The sequence below is a fragment of the Ammospiza nelsoni genome, chromosome 10 (assembly GCF_027579445.1).
Source record: "Ammospiza nelsoni isolate bAmmNel1 chromosome 10, bAmmNel1.pri, whole genome shotgun sequence".
Classification (NCBI taxonomy): domain Eukaryota; kingdom Metazoa; phylum Chordata; class Aves; order Passeriformes; family Passerellidae; genus Ammospiza; species Ammospiza nelsoni.
Window position 1 is genome coordinate 3621320 of NC_080642.1, and position 27063 is coordinate 3648382.

General features: G+C 43.5%; 1 protein-coding gene across 1 annotated transcript in view; it reads left to right on the top strand.

The window, feature by feature from the left end:
* LOC132077649 (multiple epidermal growth factor-like domains protein 6) overlaps window positions 1–27063 on the top strand; it is a 189718-nt gene that overhangs the window by 108411 nt on the left and 54244 nt on the right. The window contains exons 6-8 of the mRNA XM_059479473.1: window positions 14198–14320; window positions 20801–20926; window positions 25059–25181. Of these exons, the coding sequence (XP_059335456.1) occupies window positions 14198–14320; window positions 20801–20926; window positions 25059–25181 (372 nt within the window). The remainder of the gene's footprint in view (window positions 1–14197; window positions 14321–20800; window positions 20927–25058; window positions 25182–27063) is intronic.

Sequence of the window (27063 nt, forward strand, 5' to 3'; positions counted from 1 at the left end):
CACTCAAGAGTATTTTCAGTGTATTTCAGAGCATATTCAGTGTATTTCTGGACACTGCTGGATTTAGGCAGGAGGACGGTGTGATTTTTGTCCATGGCTGCGGAGGAGCTCCGGGCAGAAACTGCTGGAGATGTTCTACATTTGCAAACTTGATGGGGAATCTAATTTTGTTTCCACTCCCGAGTCATTCTTTTGGAATTCTCAATTTCAGGCGTTTCTCTGAGCAGGAGTGATGGCTGGGGGTTGTTCCCCTGACCTCCCTTGTGCTGTGTTGGATCCAGCTGGGATCAATAGCTGCGTGGAGCTGCTACACTCTCCCAGGCAAATTGTGTCATCTGTCTGCATTTGTCTATTCCTGGTAGTTCTACAGCAAAAAAAGCTCTCCAAATAAGTAGTAAAAATGACAACATAGTTGTAGTAAGGGTAACACTGACTTCAGCTTATTGGACTTTTTAAATGGATTACCTGAGTGCTGATTCCTGGCAAGCCTGAGCAGGCAGGAGCTCGAGCTGAATTTTGGGGGCTCATTCCAGGCTGGCAGTGGCTTGGGCTGGGCAGTCCCGTGGCTTTCTGTGAGCCCTCTCCAGCAAAAATCACAGCTACACAAACCTTCTCAATCTTATAAAAACACAAACTCAGCAAATCCCAGCATTTTGTGTCTGTTTCTCTTCAGACACACTGCTTGGGCCAGAACAGACACTTGCCACCTGGTTCAGAGCATTTCTGCATTGGTCTAGGCTGAGGAGAGCATCTGATGCTCTGATAATTGATTTATTGTTGATTTTGTACTTTTGAATTTTTTATTTTCGAATTTTTTTTTTGAATTTTGAATTTTTTAATTTTTTATATTTTTTTTAATTTTTATTTTTGAATTTTTATAATTGCCCTGCTTTAGTTTCTCCCCAGTTCCTGCTTGGCTGCTGCTGAAGGCTCCCTGCTCGTCCCTCACGCACCGAACAAAGGCGGCTGCGAGCTGAACCCCCCAGATTCTCACATCTGCCATCCCTCGGGGTGCACAGGCTCACAGTTATGACAGCTCCCTCCAAAGTGAGCGCTGCCACTGCAGGCTGGGCTCGTTTATCCTGGATGTGTGTTTTCATCCACGGGAGCTGAGAACAGGCTGAGTCAGTTTGCAGTCACTTTTTGAGCAGAAGTTCTATGCGCACCAGTTGGGTCAAGGGTGTTGTTGTGCTAATCCAAGGCTCCAATGCAATGGTTGAAGGAGTCCTACCCAAAAGCCCTTGACTTTTGGGACCACTTATATTTCAAGGATTCCATGATTATTTCCAGATAATCTTGGTAAATCTCTTTTTCTCCACGGTGCTTGTTTTTTGGTGCCTAGATTTTTGCCTTTGAACGCTTAATTCAGCTGCCACGTTTTAATAACAGCCTTCTGCACAAACAAGCCGTGGAACTGGCAGTTTAATTTTCAGGTTATGTCAGACTACAGGGTTAGTACACTGTTAGAACACTACCTAACACAGGGTTAGGAGTAGTGCAGCTTGTCACCGTGTCACACGTTCCCTGCAGCTCAGCTTGTGCCGCGTTCCAAGGCAGCAGCGTCTCTTAAAAAAGCATGGCTCATACCACAGGGAAAACTGGCACCTTTTCCCTTTGCATTCCAGTTATCAGATGAATTGTTGATCGCTGATCTGAAGGGGAAGGCTTGTTTCTGGGTGTCACAGTAGCAGCACAGGCAGAGCCCCATCTCCACGGCGTTTCCCATATGGCGCACGCGGCTCCCCGTGCGTCACAGCTGATTATAGACCCGGCACAGGGATTGCTTCCCCAGCCTTCCAGCTACCTTGTCTTCCTCCAGCTCCACCAGCTGGGAGAAAATATGGAGCAGGAACCTCAACTTGCCATTATCCTTGGGAAGGAATGTCCTTCAGGTTGTGGGATGTGCAGGGGCAGCGGCTGTCACCCCCTCCATGGTTCCTCCCCGAGTTTTGCACAACAAAGTTGGGCATGGGCAAAAAAAAACATGCCCTGGAGAGTTTTCTTTGTCCAAACCACTTGATGTATAAAGCAGTATTGATCAGCTTTTGATAGTGGAAAACATCTAAAGTTCAGAAGTATTGCAGTGTTTGCCATATTACTCAGGTACTCAATGCTTTTAATTAACGGGGGAGCTGTGAATAGCTAGATGGAAAGCCTCATAGAAAAGGCTGTTATAGTCCACATGAAAGATAATATTTGGAAATAATGTGACAAAAAATGATAGACTGGAGTACAAATATGTTTTGAGATATTTCTAGGGCTCTGATTAGTTTATATTATCTAGTTTTTTGCATGTATGACTACATCTGAAAGGCAGGTTATAGAGAATGTTAACATTCCAGTGGGCTGATTGACAATAATTAGTTTATTTTGAAGGAAAGGAAAGAAGCAGGGTATTGTTGGAGCTGACTAATGTGAATTAAAAGCCAGGTAATCTTTTCTGCAATTACAGAGATACAATGATTGCTGTTATCAGAGAAGAAAATCCACTCATACTTTTAAGAAGCATTGTGTAGGAAGAGCTTTGCAAGCCTGAAATTGAAGCTCTGGTCATGGTCTCCAAAATTACACTTAGTAGTAATTTTATGCAGAAGCAAGACTTCTGAATACTTAAATTATAGCTTGTTTGTAGCAAGGTATTTACCAGCAAATACAGGCATCTTATAAACAGCACATGAGTCATCTTGGTGTTCATTTCGAGCACATCGAAAATGCAAATTGCAGCTGAATTATTCTTGTGTGGAGAGGCAAGGCTTAGAAAAACCTTAAATTTGTACTTTAAATGGAAACTGTGAGCGGAAAAATGTGCACATTTGCCTTTCAGAGGAGGGTATTGTGCAAAGTGGCTACAGATTTTTCTGTAGCTTTGCCTACAGGCTGTGTAAACAAGAACTGACAGCAGGTACAGGGATGGGAAAGAGCACAGCTCCTGAGTGGTGTTTGTGCTCCTCTTTGGGAGCATTTAATACTGTTCTTCACCTGGACACCTCATAGAACTCCTTTTTTTTTTTTTCTTTCTTTTTTATTATTGAAATGCCTGTGGATTTTATGAGCCATCTGATACAACCCTAAAAAGCTTTAAAACAATTTGTGATAAAATCTAAAGCAAACAGAAACTCTGTTCAAAGCCCTGGCCCAAAGGAAGCGATCCAGACATGACTGTCAGCAAGATAGCAACTGCTGGGAGAGCTACACTGCGTTATTAAAAGATCAGTAGTTTGATCAACATCATATTGGATTACTCCAACTTCAATTACAGGAGCACCTGAGGGCTTTAGCTGGGATATATTAGAAGAACAACTTGAAGTGAACTTGCTGTTGTTGCACGCCAGCTCTGTGAAAGGCCCACCTGAGAACCCTGTGAACAGCTCCTGTCCCAAGAGGGCTTCAGTGTCAGCCAAGGAGTTCAAAAACAACTAGTAATAAAAATGGAGCAATCAAGTGGTTAATTTGATGTGAATTTTAATCTCAGGAAGAGGAAGAAAAAAGGAAGTAAAATAAATTCTTCCCTGCCTGGTGGCATTATTGATACAAAGACAGGGTGAGAGAGTTGGGGTGGCTCAGCCTGGAGATGAGAAGTGTCTGGGGAGAACTCAGAGCCCCTTCCAATGCCTGAAGGGGCTCCAAGAGAGCTGGAGAGGGACTTTGAGAAAAAGCATGGAGTGATAAGAGAGAGAGAAATGGTTTCAAACTGACAGAAGGCAGATTTAGATCAGATACTGAGAAGAAATTGTTCCCTGTGAGGATTGTGAGGCGCTGGCACAGGTTTCCCAGAGAATTCGTGGAATGTCTGAAAGAGTTCAAGGTGCCAGGCTGGACAGGGCTTGGAGCAACCTGGGCTCGTGGAAGGTGTCCCTGCCCATGGCAGGGGAATTAGAACTGGTTGATCTTCAACCATTCTGTGATTGATGGTTATGATCCAGCTCTGGGAGTTGGCATGGATAGGTTTGGATGTGTTCATGTCACTTCACTCTTCTTCTAGAACCTCTGCAGAGTCACAGGTGATTTATGTCATAAAGGAAGCAGAGCAGGAAAACCTGTGTAAAATGCTGTCCTTTGCTCCCTGGCAGTTTATCTCAGATTGTCCTGGAGCTGGGATGGCTCCTGTGGGGATCAGTGCTTGTGGTGGCACCTGGAGAGGCAGCCCATGAGCTGATGGCTGTAGAGCAGTGCCAGAGCCAGCTGTGACACAGGGACAGGAGCTCGTGCTCTGGTCTCAGCTTCAGAGGGGCAGAGGGGGAGCTTGGAGGCTGAATGGTGCCTGTGCCCCCCCTGTCACAAACCACATCTGTATTCCAGCCAGCACATGTGCTGTAAGCTGGAAACACAGGATTATGAAGGTGTTTGCATGATTATAATTTTCTTGTGCATGTTTTACCTGCTGTGTGTGGAAAACACATTTCTCTGCATTCTGCCGTGGCAGAGGCACGGAGCTCAGCAAGTGCGCGTTAATATTGCTGCTAGCAAAATCCAGGTGTTCTCATCACATCAGGCATTTCTTCTTTTTATTCCAGGACTACTCTTGCAAGCTGCCACATCCTGCCGAGAGGAGATGCTGATGGCCCAACACATAAACCTCCTTAACACAGCTCAGAGCTGAGTCCACACAAGGAGCTTGGGCTGTATCATGCTGTCACTTATTAAGTGCAGCTCCTTGTAGAGATCCTCTCCTCCTTTGCCACCCTCCCACCTCACAGCAGGGCCCAGCTGGGTTGTGCTGAGGAGCTGTATTCAAAAATTGACAGACCCGTAACAAGTATTCTCTCTGCTGTTCCACCCCACATCAGAAAATCTTGCAGTAGCTGCTGATACTGGTGATCTCAAAGTCTTTCTGCTAAGCAGAAATCACCTGAAATTTTGATATTTGGCTTTAAAATGTTTCCTTCTAACTTTCCTGTTTGCAGCCAGTACATTAACCTCTTTTCTACTGGAAGCAGTAACATTAATGAAGCTGGGTTTTTTGTTTGTTTTTTTTTTTAGGAGCCTAAGTTATCCTTTTCTCTGGTTTGTCATTCTTCAGCTTGTACTCCCTTGTTATTTCATGTGGTCATTCACTTATCCTGGCACAGCTCTTCACTGAGGGTTTGTGTCCATCTGTGTGGGTTTCATTTTGACGGGAGTTGGAGTCGTCAAGGGGGTGCAGTTGCCAAAATATCTATTAGTGTAACCCCACTGAGGGGGCTGGTAACCCCATCACTCTTCCTTTTTGGCTTTGCTTTGCTGAGATGCTGTGTGCTACACCAAGATCCCAAAAAAGATCATTCTTTTTTTGCTTTAAATACTTTGAGTGGAGAAAAACATACAGAACTGCTTATTGAAAAGATGGAAAAATGTATTTCTGCACGGCTGTGTGAAAACATCACAGTGTTGTCTGAGGTCTGGCCGTGAAATTGTCATGTTCCTTGCTTTAATTCTATAGCCTGGTTTTCCTGCAAATTGTCTGGTTTCAATAATTGCTTAAAGTGTGTGTGTGTGTGTATATATATATATATATATATGTCTCTGTCTGTATATTTAATGAAGAATTCCTTGAAACTCTAATTAGGGCTGCTTGACTCCAAAGCAGTTTACATATCACAGGCTTACACAGCTATCAAACAGATGCTTCTCCTTTTTTTTTTCATTCAGCTGACATTTTCATTTTCTCTGCATATTTTGAGCACTGAGCAGTGATGTGTTTTGACTCCTGAGGCTACAGATGATATCAAAATGAGGATTAGAAATTAAGCTTTACCTGTCAATTAAGTTGTTAAGCTTGTCCTCCACAGTGTCTACACTTTGAAATGGCCTGTTTATTGAATTTGAAATAGTTTTCATTCTTGACTTTGTTTAAATTGAATGGACAGTTCTAATTATAATCTTCAGGGTTTTCATCTGCAGCATATGGTTTGCATTTAGAGCTGTGGATGAGGGGCTCTTGGATGTTTATTGAGCTAAACCACTGTTAAATATCTCGTGAGAGAGTGGCATGTCAGGCATGGGGAGTAAGCAGAAATGGGCAGCACAAATATTGGCCAATTTTCTCTTTTCTCATCACTCTGTGCAGGAGATCTCTGTCCTGGGGGACAGCTGGGAAATGAACTGTGGTGGCAGGGTCCAGGCATTGGGGCAACAAGTCACCACTTCAAGTGGTTGTCTGGTGCCAGTCTTAGCTTGAGAGGAATATTGAAGGGAGGGGAGGAGGGAATGGAATGGAATGGAATGGAATGGAATGGAATGGAATGGAATGGAATGGAATGGAATGGAATGGAATGGAATGGAGGCTTTGCCATACCGAGTTCTAATTACCAGGATCTGTGCCAGGTGAATGTTGTTCTTTCCAGTCACCTGTGGCCTCCACTAACAGGGTTGTATGATGTCTCATGACAATTTAATTATCTCTTTGCTCCCCAGTAAGGCCAGTGACAGACCAGGAAATGAAATCCAGGTCTCAGACTTGATGGGGTGGATGGGGCAGTACTCACAGAAGTCTTCTCCCCAAAATCAGGTTGTGGGGCAGCTCCTGCCACTCCTGCTCCATGGATCTGTCAAAAATACCTTCGAGATGCCTCTGTCCTTTTCGCTTGAAAACAGGCATCAGGAGATGCCTCTCCTTTCAGATCTGGACATAAATATTTATTACCTAGCACAAGGTCCCATTGATGACTCTGCTGTTCAACGTTTCACAGCATTATGGTTTCCACCCTTTGGTGTTTCCTGTGTAGAGAGAGAGAGAAACCAGAAGGAGAGAAGTGAAACCTGGCCCAGGCACAGCTGGAAGTCCTTAAAAGCACCTGGGAAAGCACATGAGGTGTAGGACAGGGTACCAGCTACAGGGTAGAAGATGCCTCTCCATGATGGACCAAATCTCCAGGGAGAGCTGGAGGACAGACTGACAGACAAAGAAACTGTGGTGGTCTAATGCCATTATTGACCTTCCCCATTTTCAGGAGCAGGTAAATACTCAGATGACCTTTCTTTGCCTGCAAAATGTGTGCTGGTAGAAGCTGCTTTGTCCTTTATCCTGGGTGAAGAAATGTGGTAGAAAACTGTCTGCTCCAACGAGGGTGCTCCTCCGTTGCGAAACCAGTTTGCAGGGGCTAAATTGGGTGAGGAATCGTTAACCTTGCCTTTTAACCAGCTCCTTTTGGCTTGCTGGAGCCGTGCCATGAGTCAATCCTGTTGGAGCAGCCTTGCCTGGGACACCTGGCCGTGAGGAACCTGCAGCAGTCGGGGCTGACCCGGCTGGCTCAGACAAGGGGTGCCCATCTAATCCATGGCAGGGGCCAGCAAAGGGCAGAGCAGATGGCTGAGGAGCAAAAATAAAAGCACTGTCAGTTCCAAATGACCCAGCTGGCTCTGCAGGAGCACATTCATCCATGCTGAAAGCTGTTTCGTGGAGGTGTTTTAACGCCAGGTTCTAGGAAACCACTCAAAGGAGCTTGTGGAGTGTTTGTGGTGTTTTGTGAAGCATAAAAAAAAAAAAAAAAGAAAGAAAGCCCCAGACCAGGAGTTTTGCAGTTTAAAACTTCCCAGCCACCCAAAACTGGTTTTCTCAATCTTTGCTGCTTGGTTTGGTTCAAAGAAAAAGAAATACATTTTTTATTAATATGAGCTGGTTTTGTTTTTTCTTTTTTGTTTTAATTTCAGGCTTTGTTTTGGACCAGACTTCAAACTTGTATTTTCCTTCCTAGAGTCAATACCAATGTAAAACTTCTTTGATTGTGGAAAAGATGGCCAAATATTTTGCTAGCAACAGGAGTTTCAAACCCTGAAAATCATTTTTGTGTTAGTAAAAGGGGAGAGATCCTCTTCAAAACTTCTGCTGCAAGAGCAAATTATGTCATGCTTTGTGAGGGAATTCACACTGATTTTTCAAATTTTGGACATTTCTGAGCTGGAGATTTGAGCAGTTCTGTGATTTAAAGGAAGCTGTGAGTTGAATCTGTTATAAATTTACCTATATATATATATATATATATATAGGTAAATTTATATATATTTATATAAATTTTTATATATAAATTTATATATGTATATATATTTACAACAATAACAGAGGCTTATTTATTTTAAGTTTTACTTTATAGAATAATTTCTGACTTTTGTGATCAGCTTAAGAATGTCTGGGAACCAAGCCTGTTTCCCTTCCTTCCCATGAGTACATAAATTATTTAACTGAAAAACACACTAAATAATGTGTAAAATCCTCCATGTAATTAGTGGGGAAAGACCATATGATATTTTCACTCCGTAACTTTTGTGAGGTTTAAACACCCTTTGGAATATAGAAAAGAGAGTAGTAACAGTGTAGTTACAAATAACAGAAGGCAAAGCACTGTCATGCATCTTTGTTGATTTAAAATATCACGTTAAATAGCAAACAATCAGAGTTTTCTTATCAGATGTACGAAATGATCTGCAGCTGAAGAGTCTGGGGGAGCTGGTTGGGGCAAGGGAGGGGTGAGCCAGATTGTTGGAATTTATTTCCAAATCTGTGTTGGAGTTGAACAGTTTATCCACTTGTGATAATTTTAAATAGAGACTCTTAAGGTTTCTTGTGGTATTTTACTTAAGATCCAATCTTCCCTCTTTCTCTGTCACCATCATTCCTGACTGATCCTCACCATATTTTGTGGGGACCAGTGACCCACAGAGCTCCCTGGGTACAGAGGGGTCAAACCCTGATTTTAGTGAATTTTAAGTGATTTTTAAAACCCCGATTTTAGTGATTTTATTGACTATTTTGTGGGTATCAGTGACCCATGGAGCTCCCTGGGTAAAGAGGGGTCAAACCCTGATTTTAGTGAATTTGTGTTCATTTTAAGTGAATTTTAAAACCCTGATTTTAGTGATTTTAGTGAATATTTTGTGGGTATCAGTGACCCACAGAGCTCCCTGGGTAAAGAGGGGTCAAACCATGATTTTAGTGAATTTGTGTTCATTTTAAGTGAATTTTAAAACCCTGATTTTAGTGATTTTAGTGAATATTTTGTGGGTATCAGTGACCCACAGAGCTCCCTGGGTAAAGAGGGGTCAAACCCTGATTTTAGTGAATTTTAAGATAATGCTGCAAAAACTAGACCATGCTTCTTCTTTCTGGTCTGGATTTTTAAAATAAATAATCATTGTAATTATTTTTAATTATAATCTGACTTTAAAACCATCAGCATAAACCATTCTCTGAGTAAATCCAAGTAGGGGTTTGTGTTTCCCTGCTTCTGCTGGTCTCATCCTTTCTGCAGCAGGCTGGGGGATTGTGGTGGCTGGAAAGAGGAAATGCTTGTGTGTCATTCATTCCTGTTTTATGTCGTATTTCTTAGGAATTTAATAAAAAGGGTGTAGTGAAAGTCATTTAGGCCAGATCCACAGATGCTGTGTTTGGGTCCCTGTGTGCAGGTACCAGCAAGGAATGGGTTCTCACATCAGCCCCCAGCTGGACAGAAATCTTTCCATCCATATGGAAAAACATCATATTCTGGTGTTTGTGGGGTAGGTGATGCTCACAGCTCTTTGGTCTCTGCCTCTCTGTGTTGCTCTCTGCTTGACAAAGTGAAGAGATTTTGCTGAAAACTACTTAATAAATAACCAATCTTGAAATCATTTAACCCCTGAGGTTGGAAAAGACCTTCAAGATCAAGTCCAGCAGTCAGCCCAGCACCACCAGTGTGTTCACCATTAAGCCATGTCCAGGGATGGTGGCATTTCCATCACTGCCCCAGCAGCCTGTTCCAATGCTTTATGACCCCTTCCAGGACGAAATTGTTCCCAATATCTGCTCTAAATGGTGAGGTTGGTCCTGCCCAGTTCTGGTTTCTTTCTCCATCAGTGCCTGGGTGCTAGGAAAAGGAAGGTTTTTGTCTGCTTATCTCTCAGAAAACCCTGACTCTGAACAGTTCTCAATCTGCAAATTTCAATAGTCAAAGGAGGGAAAGCCTGTTCATTTGTCACCCTCCAGAAATGCCCCTGGCTGGGGGAAGCTCCATGAGAGGCTAACCTTGCTGTCACCCTGTGTCACATAAAGCTTTTGGCAGTGTCCTCCTCAGTGAGAACACCATCCCTGGCATACCTTTGGCACATCATCTCTCCTCCATCCAGGATTGTCAAAATGGAGGCTTGTTATCCTGTTTTTCTTTCTTTTTGGAGTTCAGTTCTGTATCTTGTTTGCATTTCTTAGTGGTCTTAAAAAGCAAAGCTTTCTGTTAGTAGAGAATTGATTTCTGGCAGGATCTTGCTTTCTTTCTTCCTTTATAAAAACCATGATTGCAGGTTCACTAATTATCTATGTTTATTACTGCTCTCTGTATTTTTGAGGAGCTGATTGATCATAGCTGTTTCTGAGCACTTTAATAATGATATGAAAAATGCTGCTAATGTGACAATCCTGAATTCCAAACAAGCAGTCACACAGCTCTGCACTGAAACAGGTTTTGGGCAGGGCAAATGGACTTTTAATTTGGTTAATCAAGTCAATTAGGGACCAACTTCCTTGATGATTAGCAGGGCCCTCAGTCAGGAGTGTGGAGGATTTCACAACCTGCAACTCCACCTGTGGGATCTGCCCTTGGAAAGGGAAAGGAGCTGGCAGTGAGTTGGGCATTCGTACATCACATCCTCTTCTGTTGTGTTTGGAACTTGAGGTGTTGGCATGCAGGAAGGGTCAGTCCAAGTGCACAGCCCTCAGGCGCATGAGGTGCTAAAAAAGATGTGGTTAAAATATTTAAAAATATTTTAAAATATCTTGGGAACACACAGGCTTTGGTTTGTTTGACTGAGTATAAGGTAATTCCTGGTGAAAGGTGAACAAACAAGGACACAGGAAGGTACCTTCAGTGGGGAACCGCGCTGTAAAGCATCTCTGCAATGTTCTGAAGGTGAGAAGGGGAATATCCACACACCACCTCTGCTGTGTTCACCCAGCAGTGTAATCTCCTTGGCAAAACAGCCTGGGGACAGCACACAGCTCTCACTTTCCTTCTTGTCTCCAGGAATTGCTCTCCCTCTGTCTTGTGGGGATGCAGCTGCTTTCATCACAGCCTGGCTTGTGATAAGCAAGCCATAAGTGGCTTGAAATTCAGGTTATTCAGATAAGCATCCTGGGTTGTAACTATAGAAATTCGAGCAGGAAGGTGTTTCAGTTTGATTTGCGCTGGAAACTAATCCAAATTTAATCACAGATGCAGATACAATCTTCCCTAATCCTGTGATGGTCTAGAATTGAAATGGAAGGGCTTCATATTTCAAGAATGCTTTTAAATATTTTTATACATCTTCTATTCTAGAATAATTTCATCTTTCTGTAGTCAAGTAGAAAAAATATGTCCACTTGTGTACCTACAAAAGCAGAAGCTGTTCTTTTGCTGCTACATGTGTCCTTTACTAGTACAGCAATTAAAATGTGAAAGTCCAAATAGTTTAGACATTTAAAACTTCCAAATGCAGTTCAGGCATTTAGATCAGTGTCTGCTTTGCAGACTGCTCTACAGACAAAATAATTAGGGAATTTTTCTGCTGTAACTGGGGGCGAAGCTGTTTCCTGGCCTTGAGATGGAGGAGACGTGGAAAGGCGACTGCGCCTTGCATTTCTCTTGATTTTATCTGCTGGATGTGAAGGAATCTTTCAGCATATAATCCTTAAAATATTGATCTTGCAGAGGAAGTCTGGGGCTGGAAGGGATCATCTGTCATCAGCTTTGCTGTTGATGTGGCGTCGTGGAGCTGCATTTTCAGCTCCTGCTCTCGCCTCCTCTTGCTGCAGGGAGGCTCAGGCTGGGGCTGGGTCTTGCTCATGGGCACAAGCGGTTTAGGAGCTTTTATTTTGCATTGAATTGTGCTGCCTTTCAGCAATACCACTGCTCTGGGATGTGCCAGCACGAGGGAAATGCTGCTCAGGGAAGAGCTGCTGCTGGGTGCAGAGCTCCCCATAAACCAAGCCATTCCTCTAAATCTCCAAATGGAGGCTAACAAATATCACTAACTCCCAGCTCATTTTTATTAGCTGGACTGTTTTTTCTCCTTTGTAAGTGCCAATATCCGAACTTAAAACTGTGTTTGGTATATGAGAGAAATTCTCCAGCTGATCGTAGCCTATAAAATTAAAATACTGAAGCTCCCAGTGTTTGAGTTTATTGAGGTATAAATACTGGAATGTGGTGTACTATGTGGTTCAGCTGCTTCCTTGTTCTATTTTTCTGAGTCTTTTTGCTTATTTTATTTCTCTGACACTCCGTACAAAGGGTTTCCTGGGTCTGATTTCGTCCTGGCATTTTTCAGCAGTCTGGTTCTTAGCGGCATGGAATTAAACAAGGTGAATAACATTTTCTGTTTACTGTTTACATTTTAAAAGGCAAAATTTCTGTTTCAAAAAAGCATATTCCAGATGTCTCCAGGCAGCAGGACATGTATGTAGTATACAGTCTAATAAAACAACAAATACAGCAGAAGGATCAAAAAGTGGTGCATGTTAGCAAATGGTCTGAATTTAAACACCAGTCAACACCAGGACTTCATTTTAGGTGAGGGGAATTCACATGTGAAGTATTAAAATTGAACTTCATAAATGCATTTCCTCAGGAGTGGGATGTTGTGCATTTCCAAGTCTTCTTTAAAGCTTCCTCTTTCGGTTAATTGTGATTAGATTTTCTAAAATGGAATAAACATAAAAGCATTAAAAAAATATGTAAACCATGAAAGTTAAATGCAAAACAGATACAACCAGAGCAAAGATATGAAAGCCAGACCCCTTGTTCCTCAAGAGCAATATGGGGGTGAAATTCCTTCACTTCCCCCACAGGAGCAGTTGTGGACTTGCCTCCCATTAGATAATTTCAGAACATGATCTGAAGAGCAATTAAATCAGCAGGAGGCTGCAGTGTTGAAAGCGGGGGGGGTTTCAGAGATGTCTGTTGCAGGAGGGAGGCTTGACTTGGGGAAGAAAATATCTTTGGCATTTGGATAATTTGGGACAAGAATCACCCCTGGGGGAGATGGTGGGAGGTGGAGCTGCTATCCCTGGGGACTGCTAAGGAAAGGAGAGACAAAATCTAAGCAAATATCTGCCAGGTGGATTTTTTTCAGGGAATGGACTAATTGACCCTTATTTCCAACGACCCCATGTTGATTTTTAAGGTAATGGTGTCAACATGTCAATCAAATGCTATTTACAGTAGGCCAGGGTTGCTGAAGAGGTGCAGAAACTGCTTATGTGGTACTTCTGGAAATTCAGTTTTTTATGATTCTGTCTTAGACCTTCACCTGTTTACTTAAACTCTTCTTGATCTTTGTCCATCATTGTCCATCATTTTCAGCTGGAACTTTGCAGCAGTGTTCTCAAGCTGGTTTAATGCTTGTTTGCCTCTTCATTTGACCGAATGTAATCCTCTAAAATCCCTGAAATATGGAATGATGCCTGCTTAGCTTTGGAAAAGATATCAGCAGGAGCTCACATCATTTTTCTGGGAGGTTTTATGAGAAGATGCTATGGAAAGTTTAGGTGAGCACAAGGAAGAACAAGGCACAATGTTTTCCCCCTTCCCTGGAAGTGTCCAAGGCCAGGCTGGACAAAGCTTGGAGCAACCTGGGATGGTGGGAGATGTCCCTGAACATGGCCAGGGTTGGAATGAGAGGAGCTTTAGGGTCCTGTCCAGCCCAAACCATTCTGTGATTCTATGTTTGTATGGCAAGGGGCACAGAAAATGCAGCACAAATTCCTCACTCTTCTAAAGTTTTCTCTTTAAGCTCTCTGTGCTATCCATGGTTGAAAATGTAATGGTGATGGAGAATGTGTCTGTTTTCCACTCATGTCAGTTTTACCTGCTTGTACCCCCAAGAACAATAGGATTAAAGGCTTGATGCAAAAGGAAATGTTCATAGAGCAAGTTTTTATAAAAGCCAAAAGTTTGACCAGCAGTTCCTACTGGCTTGGATGTGTTATCTAACCCTAATTCTTCCTCTGTATTTTTCTCCTGGCCTCAATGAAACAGCCATGTCACAAATCACTCTAATTAACCACGACTTCAGAAGCAGAGACTACAGAGGCAGTGCCTGCAGGAGCTTGGAAAAACACCATAAAATTCCACTTTTCAAATTCCCCTTTTCTTTGCTGCCAAAACGAAGTAAACAACAACCCAGCCCGCGCTCCCTGCATTCTGGATGAGCCCTGCAGGAGAACCAGGCTCTCTTGCAATCCCCTCACCGTGTCCCTCCCTTCCTTCTGCAGACGTGGACGAGTGTGAGGTGCTGAACGGGGGCTGCCAGCAGGGCTGTGCCAACACCCAGGGCTCCTTCCAGTGCCAGTGCCAGCCGGGGTTCCGGCTCCACGCCGACGGCCGCACCTGCCTCGGTAAGGAACCCTCTCAACTAACTGCAAAGCCTTCTGACTCTCCAATCTGAGCTTTCACTAAATATCATTACCCTCTCTGGTTCAAACAGCCTGTGAGGGTTCAGGTGTTGCCAAAATTACTCTTTATTTGTTTTTTTGTTGAAAGAACCTCCCTTTCAACACTGCAGCTCCATGCCAATGGCCGCACCCGCCTCGGTAAGGAACCCTCTCATCCTCCCAACATCTGGCAAAGCCTTCTGACTCTCCAATCTGAATTTTTACAAAATATCGTTACCCATTCTGGTTCAAGCAGCCTATGAGGGTTCGGGTATTGCCAAAATTACTCTTTATTTTGTTTATTTTTTGGGGTTTTTTTGTTGAAAGAACTCCCCTTTCAACACTGCAGCTTCACGCCGACGGCCGCACCTGCCTCAGTAAGGAACCCTCTCATCCTCCAACTCTGGCTTTTCTCTAACTGCAAAATCTTCTAGACTCTCCAATCTGAGTTTTCACTAAATATATTACCCACTCTGGTTCAAGCAGCCTGTGAGTATACAGGTATAGCCAAAATTACTCTTTATTTTTTTTCATTTTTTTTTGTTTTTGATGGTGTCTCATGTTGACGAAAATTCTTTTGCAGGAGGCACTGAAGAGCTTAGGGTGTCTTCATTTCAAATGACATTTTTTAAATTCTCAGTGTTTTTTCTTTGTGGCACATCCCAGCACTGCTCTGGGACTTGGTGAGTTTAGAGGTTGTGTCCAGGGTAAATGATTGTGATTTACAGGGTGGAGTCACCCTGTGTGTGCTCGTGTCCATGAGAGCACCATGGAGCTCAGCCATGACACATTGCCTGTTTGTGTGGAGAGAATTGCAAAAATAAACTCTGTGTTTCTTAGGTTGGACTCTAAAATCTGAAACAAGGCACACCTGAGTTAATTCTGCTTGTTGTTAAAAACAATAATATGAAATACACAGTTTTTGCATTGTGTTTAAATCAGTACAAAAGTCAAATTTTTGCATTCTGCAGAAAGGATTAAAATGTTCTTTCATCTGGGAAGAAGAAAAGGGCACCTTTTGTTTAAATTTTTAATCCTGATTTGAGGTAATATGGGAAGAACAGTTAAGTACAGTCAGACCACATCTGCAGAATAAGTTCACTCACAGTTTGGGCATTGCCTCAGTTCCTGCACAAAGTCCCTTGGTTGTGCTGAACTTCAGCCAGGGATGTCATCAGTCATTGCTGGAATTATCACAGCAACACATTCCCTGGTGCCACCAGGACACAGGAGGTACCAGTGCTCAAGCTGTGGGAATAATGGATTTTTTTTTTTTTATTTTAAAACTTATTCTTTTAGGTTTTTTGGGTTTATCACATACAGAGACTTCCAGTGTTTTGTAATTAAGTGCAAATAAAAATGTGATGAAGTCTCAGTCTTAGTTGGTGAAGGAGTGGACAAGGGAACACCATAGTGAGAGGGGAAAAAATCATGTAAAAGCAGAGTGATTCATAATTAACTAGAAGCAATTGTGGTTTTCTTTGGATTAAAAGAGAAATTAATCTTGCTCAGATCAGATCTGACTAGGGAAGACCCAGAAGTGAAAGATGTGTTGTTTGAGCTGCATTACTCCCTCTGAATAGTCCCATTTGTGGTGGAGAGGGATTTTTATATGAAAAGGAGACTAAAGGGACTTTGGGGGGAAAAAAGAGAAAAAGAACTGTGTGATAAAGGCAAAAAGTAGACGTTAATGGCAATTAAATGAATTTACTTGTGTAATATGTAAAATTTTCTGTGGACACAAAATAATTAGGTTTTTTCTTGCCTCACATAATCAGCAAGCTCAGTTTAGCTTTGTCCAAGCTGTGAACAATACCAGAGAACAAGTTTTCATTTTGTAAATGTAAATATTCTCAAGAAGTTATTCAAAGTACTTCATAGAGTGACCAGCTTTGTTTGCAATGTCTCAGAAACTATCAAGGAGAAACAAAAATAAATCCTGAGATGGGAGGCAGGAGTTTGAGAGAGCTCTGCTATCATAATAATGGATGTGCAAGATACTGAGGGAGGATATTGAGCCCTGTTCCAGCTGTTTAGACAAGACACCAAAACAAATGGATACAATAAGCTCTCATGCATTGGAGAACAAGACAGTTACTAATTGATGAGGACAGGGAGAAGCATTCCATATAAATCAGGAGTGCCCAGGATCAGGACCTGGGCTGTAGCTGCTTGCTGGGGATGGAGGGTTTGCCCCTTGTGCAGCACCAGGCTGCACATTCAGCTTTCATCACTCATCTGATGAGCAGCAAACCACAAATGCCCCTCTCCTCTGACCCAGTGCAGCTCAGCAGAACACCCAGCATCTCAAACAGGCTTGGATTAGCAGTGCTATTTATTCCATGGATACTTCAGAGGATGTAAGGATCTCTCCTGCATGCTGAGAAAGAAAAGGGACCCCATTCTGGCACTGAGCTGTTTATGGAAGGTGATTATCTCAGCTGCAGAAATAAGAAACAAGAGTCCCTCCAGACAGGCTTTTCAGAGGAGCCCAGCCCAGATTGCTGTTAGGTTCATTCTTTCCACGTCCTGCTTTTCTTTTTTGGCAACCCCGTGTTTGTGGGAACAAAAGTGCCAAAATCATTTGAGGGGAAGCAGATTTTGCAGCCTGGATGGCTTGGAAATCTCCCATACATAAGGAAGTGGATCTATCATCTTAAAAGATATTCAGCTTACATCTGAAGACTCAAAAACCTGGGATGAGATACTTCCTCATGTGATCATGGAATATTACTGAGCTGCTGCCACAAGTTTTGCATTAAATCTGCCCTCCTGCCACATCAGCACAGGGTGTTTGGGATCCTGACTTGTTGCTGGTGGTCCATCCCTCCTCTGCCAGTATGAGCCTTAAAATACGTGGGGAGAGGAAATAAATCTGCTTTTGCCATTCTTCCTGCTCTCATTGGAAACTTCTGCTCGTACTCTAAGGCAGAGAACTCCACTCATACTCTGCTCAGAGTGGGTTGTCTTGTTCAGTAATGACCAGTGTGTGAGAATAAACTATTTAATTTCTGCATCCTTTGATGCTACCGAGTGCTTTCTGCCATAATAAAATCCCATCTCTTTCAATGCTCCTTTTCTTCTTTCAGCTTTTTGGTCCTACAAATTTTGCTCAGCATTGAATTAATTTATAAACACACGTGCCAGACCAAATATTCACTGCAACCCTGTCCAAGTTTTTTGTTTGCTTTGTTTGTAATGCCTTCATTATGTTAATGCAATGAGTTTGACTTCGCTGGAGTTTAACCAGCTGGTATCTGAAAAGCTGAAACTCAGAAAGAACATGTTTATTGTGGTATCAGGCTGTGGGTTTGGACTGTTGTAGATTCATTGTCTTCGGTGGAATTTATTCCTGTTTGAACTCATAGAAGTGGAAACAGGGCACAGCCATTAGACCCTGATTCATCTCTGGTGCCAGCTGTTACCTTTGATGTCTGCTTTATGTAGAGAAGCTGTTGAGATGCAGGTTTTTTATGGAGATTTTAGCACACTAAGGCTCTTCTATATTGAGAAAGCAACAAAGAAAACGTCTCTACTACTCTATAATCTGTGTTTTCCAATGTAAATATAAGCCCTGCATGTCTGAAGTTACATTTCTTGTCACTGCCAAGGTTGGATTTAAGGTTATGTGAAACACAGGTTGGAAGAGATTGCATGTTCTAACCCCATGGTGTCTATGCATGTGTCTAACTATGGCTTCAGAGCTAGCTCTTCGTAAAAATATCACCTTTATTATAAAAAATAATGGGTTTAGAAATGTGTATTTCTTAACTGTTATCACCCAAGGGCCTACAAGAGAGCTGGAGAGGGAGTTTTTACAAGGGCATATTGTGACAGGACAAGGCAAAAAGGCTTTGAATTGACAGAAAGCAGGGTTAGACTGGCTATTAGGAAGGAACTGTTCCCTGTGAGGGTGAGGAGGCCCTGGCACAGAGCAGCTGTGGCTGCCCCTGGATCCATGGAAGTGGCCAAGGCCAGGCTGGAACAAGCTGGGACAGTGGGAGTGTCCTGCCCATGGCAGGGGATGGAATGAGATGATCTTTAGGATAAACCCAAACCATTCTGTGATCCTTGTGTTTCTCACCTACTGTCTCCCACCACTGCCCCCCTTCCCAGATACCCCCTCCCTCTCTTGGCATCACCTGGCATCACCCCCAGCCTGTCTGGAATCCACATCAGGGCTGGGTTCCTACCAAATTCCGAGAGTAAATCTTTGGAAAATGAATGTCAGGCCATATTTCTGCCTGTGCAGGTGCCCATCCCTCCAGCCACAGCCCCTTGGTGACAGCTGGAGCCATATCCAGGAGATGCCAAGTCTCTCTGTGCTCACAGAGGCGCTGCTGGTGCCTGGCAGCCACCAGCACAGCCCCGTCCTGTCCCTGGGGCTCTTCTCCTTCAGTCTGGCTCCTCCTCTCAGGGATCCAGCCTGGTGACAAACCTGCCCTGCCTGCTCCAGGGCAACCCCTGGCAGCTGGCACAGCCACACACCAAACTGGGGCTCGTGGGTTTCACACCTGTCCCCTCCCACCTTCAGAGCCTCCCAAACCCTCACCATGACAGGTTGCTGTTATCTCCCCGTCGCAGCCAGATTGGCTCCTGCCCAGAAACTGAGGGAGAAAATGGCACTTTTAAAAAGCCAACATGTATATTCTGTCACTTGGATTTAAGATGTTTTTCGTCTCCTGAAATATTTTCATCTTATTTGAATATTCCTGCTGAAAAACAGGTTTTTGGATGCAAATGTGCAGGGAGCTGGGAGCCCAGAGTGTGTGGGGTGTGCTGGAGCTGCTTTCAGGGCCTGTCTGTGGCAGGGCAGGAGGCTCCTGGGCACAGGTGGGGATCAGAAGCCAGGGTCAGGTTTCTGGGCTCTGAGGTGCCTCCTGCTGTGTGTGCAGCCAGGAGAATGTAAAAATTTGCTTTTCTTTTCGTCTTTTTAACACATACTTGGCTGCACAAACTCAGTGTGTGCTAATTGGTGGCAGAGGGTGAAACAGTCCTGTAGTGGGTTTTGCAGCTAACATTTACTAATGTCTGTTACAGATACATCAAGAAAGACAAATATTGCTAAAATTATTAAGAGTAAATAACTATAAAAGCTCTTTGCTGACTTAATTGAGTTCAGAGTTTGGTGCATCCCATGATGGACCAAGTAATCTTTCCAGCTGCCCATAGAGAACACAGAACCCCAGAATGGTTGGGTTGCAAAGGACCTTAAAGCTCATCCAGCCCCACCCCTTCCCACACTTTCCACTACCCCAAATTGTTCCAATCCCCATCCAAACTGGCCTTGGGCACTTCCAGGGATCCAGGAGCAGCCACAGCTTCCCTGGGCAACCTGTGCCAGGGCCTGCCCACCCTCAGAGTCAAGAATTTCTTCCTAATATCCATTTAAATCTGTCCATACTACATCCCTGCTGTGGAAGTCTCAATACAGCCACACACACACACACCCATCAGCACAGCACAATAGCAGAGTCAAACCATCACTCTTATTTTTACATGCAGCCTGTGAATAGGTGTGGGTGTGTGTTAACATGTTTTGTCAGGAGGAGAAATGTTTCTCCAGAGGCCAGGGATATGTGTTGAACAAAAAAGAATATTAATTTGCTGGGGTGAAAGAAGCAGCATCTCTAAAGATGTACAGAGGACCCTCTGTTCCTCTGGTTTTCTGTGTGTGTTCTGCAGGGCTTGTGGCTCCTGTTATTTGAATTTTTTTTATTTATGAGGCTGAGGAAATCAGCCTGAACCACAATTACTATTTTTAATCAATGAAGGCAAGGAATAGAAAAAGATAATCAATGAGCAAGTGCCAGCAGGGCTGTTCTTTTGTCCCCTCCTTGCCTTGGTGGATTTGGTGCTGTCAGATCAAAGGGTGCTGTGCTTCAGTCAGCATTACAGCCCTCAGATCTCACCTGCCTCTCCCTGGAATCAGGGTTTCACTGGTGTGGGGCTGTGTCAGCAGGCTCTGTGGATCAGGGTTTCAGTGGTGTGGGACACTGTCAGGCTCTGTGAATTGGGATTTCACTGCTGTGGGACAGTGTCAGGCTCTGTGAATTGGGATTTCACTGGTGTGGGACAGTGTCAGGCTCTGTGAATCAGGGTTTCAGTGGTGTGGGACAGTGTCAGGCTCTGTGAATCAGGGTTTCAGTGGTGTGGGACAGTGTCAGGCTCTGTGAATCAGGTTTTCACTGGTGTGGGACAGTGTCAGGCTCTGTGAATCAGGTTTTCACTGGTGTGGGACAGTGTCAGACTCTGTGAATCAGGTTTTCACTGGTGTGGGATGCTGTCAGCCAGGCTCCCTGAGCACAAGGGAGGGCACAGGAGCAATTCTGAAAGCTGCTCAGCGAGGTTTGCCTGCTTCTGCTGTCATTTATGTATTTAAAATAGGAAATAGGTCCTCCCAGGTTGTTGATGTGCTTTCCTTCCCTGCTTCCTTGGCTCCAGCTGTCAATTCCTGCAGCATTAACAACGGGGGCTGTGAGCAGGACTGTGTTCAGCTCAGTGAGGACCACTACAAGTGCCAGTGCCAGCCAGGCTACCAGCTGAAGGCAGATGCCAAATCCTGTGAAGGTGAGTCCTGTGCTAAAGACACACAGTAAAGGCAATTTAACAGACCCCAGGATGGTGTTTTGGGTCACTGTGTTCATTCCTATTTCCAAAAGCAGCTTTGGGAATTGCTTAATGACAGACTTTTAAATATAACACATGTTTGAGGTGTGAAGTTCACTTTGAATCACAGCTTTGAACATGATTTTGGCCTCCTAGATCCCTGGCTGCTCCTTGCACAATGATGGTGATGACATAGGTTAGGAACTTAATTGTGATTTAATTCTAACATTTTATTGCTCATCAAGTTGCATATAGAGTTGGCCTGCATTACATGTTTTATTCTACAAAAAAGTCTTCTCTTTATCTCCTTTTGGCTTATCACAGGCTGATTCATTCATCCTGCCCTTCAGGTTTCTAAGCACCCTCTCAAGCAGAACAGCAATGCTACCTTTGGGTTTGATTGTTGCTTTTCTTTTCTTGTATATCTTAACATATTCATCAGTTTTGAAGGCAACCCCCCCATTCCCCAACACGAGCACACACACACACCCTTGAACATGGCAGAGAAAGATAAGGCCAAATTTATGGATTTATTGAGCTGAAATTCCTGTCACAAAACCGTTTCCATATGGCTCCTCTTCTGCTCGGAGATTTTGCACGCTGTGGATGAAGTGTAAGTAAATCCTGCTGTTCAGATGGCTCCCAGCTCCTGCTGGGTGCAGAGAACCCCTTCCCTTTGGTTTGGTTCCCCCCAAATCCTGCCCCAAATGGGGGCTGCACCCCAGGGAGCACCCACAGCCTGCTGGCCTCTCTGTCTCTCATGAGGTGGCCACGTTTTTCCCTGAGATTATCACAGAGCCAGAAAAGGGGAGATTTGGGGAGAAGGAGGTGTCACAGAGCTTCCTCTGCTGTTCCCCATCCCTTTTCCAAACATCTCAGGATGTGTTTGGCAGCTGGCTGTGCAGAGCCTGCACAGGGCTGTGGAGTGGGATTTTGCAGTGGTGAGACCGCGGTTGGGTCAGAGGGGTCTGAGTGATGCCAGGTGGGGTGGGAGTTCTCCTGTAGTGCTCATGGACCATTTTCAAGCTCTGTCTCAGCTGGGACCCCTGAAAGGGGAGGTTTTGCCACCACTGTTCACCCCCTCACATGGTGACACTGAAGAGAGTCACCCACTCACCAAAGGCAGTGGTTTGTCACCAGCCTGTGGATACTGAACACTAGAGAGGGGCAAGATCAGCCTTGTCTGCAGGTGGGCACCCATTACCTGGTTACCCCAGGGTGTTTGAGCCAAAATGAATCACTTCAGCTCTCCCCAGGACAGCAGCTCTGCCTGGGGGAAGGAGGATCTGCCTTGTAAGCAGAGCTCAGCTTGCAAAATGAAGACTGAGTAGGATGCTTTTCCCTCCCGTAAATACCTGAGTGAATGAATGCCTGGGAGAGAAAAGTGCTAGGTAAGGCCATGGACAAGATTTTTACAGGAACAAATGAGGATGAAGTGGTCATGAATGCATTTGGGTTGTCAGTTCAGAGATATTTTAAGTAGAAGAGGTGGGAGGAGGTGAGTCTGGATGTTTTTTTATTTTCCACCCAAAGCTTGGCTGCTGGAGTCATGGTTTGGATGGAGGAACCACAGTGTCGTGAGAGTGTTTGCCACAGCAGGTGAAGGTGCTGTGCAGATATGGATTCATCCCTGTGGACTTTTGGGAGTTAATACTGCACCCACAGCCCTGCAAAGCCTTGGAGAAACACTCAAGCCTGGCAGTTTTGCTCTTTACCACTTTATATTTTCTCCAGCGTGAAGTCATGGTTGCTGTGAACAAGAAAATTTATTTGATAAAGCCCAAGCCTCTTTTCTTTACGTGCCCTAGAGGTCATGGCAGACAGGACTGGAGACCCTGTTGTTTACAGCCCTGTCTGCCCCATCCCTGGGAGTGCCCAAGGCCAGGCTGGATGGGGCTTGGAGCAGCCTGGGATAGTGGAAGGGGTCCCTGCCCATGGCAGGGTGTGGATCTGGATGAGCTTTAAGGTGCCTTCCAACCCAAACCCTTCTGGGATTCTGTGTCCTGAGGCACCTGGGAAATGAAGCCATGCCAGTAAATTTTTCACCATAGTGTTTAACAGCTTGGAGTAGAGCTTTGTAGGATGGAGTCTGTTATCTACTAAAGTTATTAAATGAACCAGTAAGAGGCAAATGTGTGAAAAAAGAACACTAATGAGTTATTTTTGGCTTTTCCTGAAACCTGCTTCTAACAGGAACATACATATCACTGGAAAGCAAGTCAATCACTGACTGCCTCATGTCCTGAAGATCTTTCCCTTACAAACTTACCTCATCCAAGGACTTCCAAGGCTGCTACCTTTATTTGAATTACTATGTTTTGCTAACATCCACCATGTAATTTGTTGTTTGCCTGTTGTCATGTCACAGAGCATTACAAGCTTTACTCCGTGCTGTAATCATTCTCAAATTAAAGCTTTAGCTGCTCTGAAAACCTTCATAATATGCAGGTTTAACAGATGCTGTTTGATAGTGATTTCATTTAATTTACCCAAATAGAAAAGGAATCGGCAAATAACTCAATATTTCATATCAGCAAGGAGCGAGTTCTTGCTTGGAGCTAAATCCTTTGTAGACCGCAAATTGTCGAGCTGCAGAGCCAAGTTGTCAGCCTTGGAAGTGTCATGCACAATGAAGTGCTGCTGTTCCTTGGAAACCTATTTGCAACCTATCGTGTCAGAAGTCCAATTTCAGTTCTACATCCCTAACCGTGCTTTTATTTTATATTTTTTAGTTGTTTGGTTTTTTTGTTTAATACTGTCAAGTCAAACTCAGCCCTGCAGACTGGAACGGTTTGTGCGTTGTGTGTTCCTGAAATGGCAGGAGGTGACATGAGGCAGTTTGAGGATGTTCTGTGGCTGCTTCCTCCTTTACCAAATGGTGGCAAAAAATACCACTTGGCTGTACAGAAAAGGGACAAAAAAATGCCCTGTCCCATATTTATTTAAATCCACATGAAGAAGAGGATTTTCTCTCCTGTTCCCTCCTTCTGCGTAGCACAGCAAAGCAGCCAGGTCAGAGCAAAACTCCTTCAGCCCTTCCCAGGGTTCCTCAAACCCTGACTCCAGTGGTGTTGAACTGATGGTGACTTTCCTGTAGGGCTCTGAAAGAAGTTGGCTTGTACAGAGCAGGGCAAGTGAGGAATATTGCTCATCTGTCTCAAATCAGGCAGTAATTAGTGAAATGCTAAAGCTGAATCAGAGCTGGAATTGTAGGGAAACAAGTATAACTTTCAGAAATTTAGGTCAAAGCTAAACAGAACTGTAGAGGACACATTTTCAAGGTGCCCTCCAAATTTGCCTGTGGAATGTTATTCACCAGAATTTTGGTGTAATGAGTGCTCCAAAGCAAAACCTCACCCTGGTGCAGAATGTGAGGGCTTACCCAAGTCAGACCTGTCTGAACAGTCGTGGTGTGTCTGGTTTGGGGTGTGCCAAGTCTCTGTTTGGGCAGTATGCTTCCAGCAGGCACGTGTTCCAGAAATAAACCCATACAACACAATGAAATCTTCAAGATGGAGGCTTCTGTAGGCACTTCATAAAAGTTTTTCTAAGTACTTGCCACTTAGGGCAGCTTATCCTTGAAAAGGTATGTTATTGTTCAAGAAGAGGAAAAAGCCTTGATGTACAACATGAATGGCATATGTTTATAGACTGAAAGATGTCTTTGGGGGCTCTTCAATGTTTATTTCCTCTCAAGCCTTTTAAATATTCATTGTTTCGTGGTGAACTCCATCATTGTGTGTGTTTATGGATTCACACATACTGGAGTGCTAATTGCTGTTGTTTAGAGAACTCTTGAAATCTGTTCAGGTACAGCAAAATAACAATAAAATGTACTTTTTTTGTCCTACTTCCAATGTAATACAAGCTCGGTTTCCTGCTGTTTAAAGCCTTGTTGCTGCTCTGTGAAAAATGTTGTCCAGCAACAAAAAGCATCCAGAAAAACAGCAGCTTTACTCACCAGATGCTGTCACGTTTTTCCCCAGTCTAATCTCTTACAGCTACTTCGTCATTAGTTGTAACAATGGCAGCTAAGACCATTTCCAGTCAAAAAGTGACCTTTCAGTTGACAGTGTGCTCTAATTGGTTTCAGTGACAGACCCCTGCACAAGTGGGAACGGAGGATGCTCACAAATCTGTCAGAATGAGAGAGGAATTGCAAAATGCGAGTGTCATCCAGGGCATTCTCTTGCTGCAGACAAAAAGTCCTGTTTAGGTAAGAAACTCTGGACTCTTTATTGTGAAGAACGTTATTAATCAGCGCTCTGCCTTACTGAGCTCTGAGTGGAAAGGAATATATTAGACAAATATATGTGTGCATTTTGAAACAGCCTTTCTCTCTGTGATACTCACATCAGCCCACAGTCTTGAAGGACTTTTTTAGTGATGAAAATGTCTCTGTGATCTCCTAAGTCATGCTTTCTAGCAACTGGATGTGTGAATGCTGTAGTGTTATTCTTGTAGGGTGCCTTTAAAATAATGTCCCAGATACAGCTCCTGGAAAATTGGTTCAAGTAAAACTCTGAACCAGGTCACTGAAAACCTATTTAGAATTCAAAGGGCTTTTTTAGCTGGAGAGCTGTTTCCATATTAATGGAGAAACTACTGTGAAGGAAGAAATCGTGATGTGTAAGATTTCCAAAGAGAGGAGCTTAAAAAGTTGAATTCTGAAGTCCTGTGTTTAGTCTGGGGTTGTCAAAAGAATCTGTAGCATTTCTGACCTGAAATTTGGGGGAACTAGAGATCAAAATACCTGCTTTTCTCTTTCAGTGAAATTCTTGGAAGATAGTTTAGCAGTTTTATGAAATAAACAGCATTTGTGGACTTAATGGTGCACAGATTCTTAACAGCCAAGTCATATATATATATATATATATACATACACATACATACACTAATTTTGCACTCCTCTTTTGAAAACGTGGCCAAAATCTTGCCAATATGTAAATTATTGTCTCAGATAAAGGGTGCTGGGTGCCTTTCAAAATATTTACTTCCTACCCTGAGTATTTTACTTAGTTGCCTGTGAGTCCTTCTGTGAGTAGAATGGCACATCTTAGTGATTCTCTCTTACTGGAATTACTCATGAGTAATTACTGAAAATAAAAACTGTTTTCAAGTAATGTACTGATAATGAGTGGATGGAAACAACAGTGGGTTTAGCAGTAGGGTCAGCCTGTTGTTTGTTTTATCTCAGATACACATTGACATTTCTGTTGATTTATGTATAAACTGAATCACTGAGTTAACTCGCAGTGTTATACATTGGACCAAATTTTCTCCCCAGCCTCACGGCAACAATCTTTTGAATCATTAAGCAGTGTGTCTTGCCATGGATATACAATTATTGTTTTTTTCTCCTAGAAGTTACTCAATGCCTTTTGCAAAATTCAAGCTGTTGTTTGACTCTCTGGAAACTGAGCTGGAAGGAGACAGAGGGCAGCTGAAGTGTCATACTTCAGGTATTAGCTCTAGGACAGGAAGAAACCTGTGCAGGATGGTGGCTGTGGTTCAACTTTTATTTTTTTCTATTTAAAAAGAAGAAGAGAAAAGAATATTTACAGCCCTGGCCAGCGCAGTGTACTCGCAAACTGACAATTAGAGAAAAAGGAGGAATAACCCATTTTATGCTAAGCAGCAGCTGCTCCCATGGCTGCTTCAGAGAAGCTGTCATTTGTCCTGAAATTTTCATGAGCCAGTGTGTGGTGTTTGCACTGCCTGGGGCCTCTCTTTGCAAGGAGCCTGATTGCATCCATCAAGCTCCTTGTGCTCGAGTGCAGGGGCCACGAGCACAGCACTGGGCACAGCACGTGTGGAGGGACAAAACTGTTAGAAAGTGTGGTTTGCTGGGATAAAAAGTGAAGAGCTGCACATCAGATTGCTCCCTGCCATCTTCAAGACACTGACCCAGCATTGGTGCAATAAATAATCTGTATTTTGCCAGAAAGGTGGCAGAATGGGAAGGACCAGGAGATGCATTAGGGGTTTGCCATGTGCGATACCAGTCTTTGCATAGAGGTCGGTGCTCTGTACAGCTGTATTTAATGTAAATTTTTGTGTGTTTGTTTGGTTTTTTTAACTAATTAAAAGTTTTAACT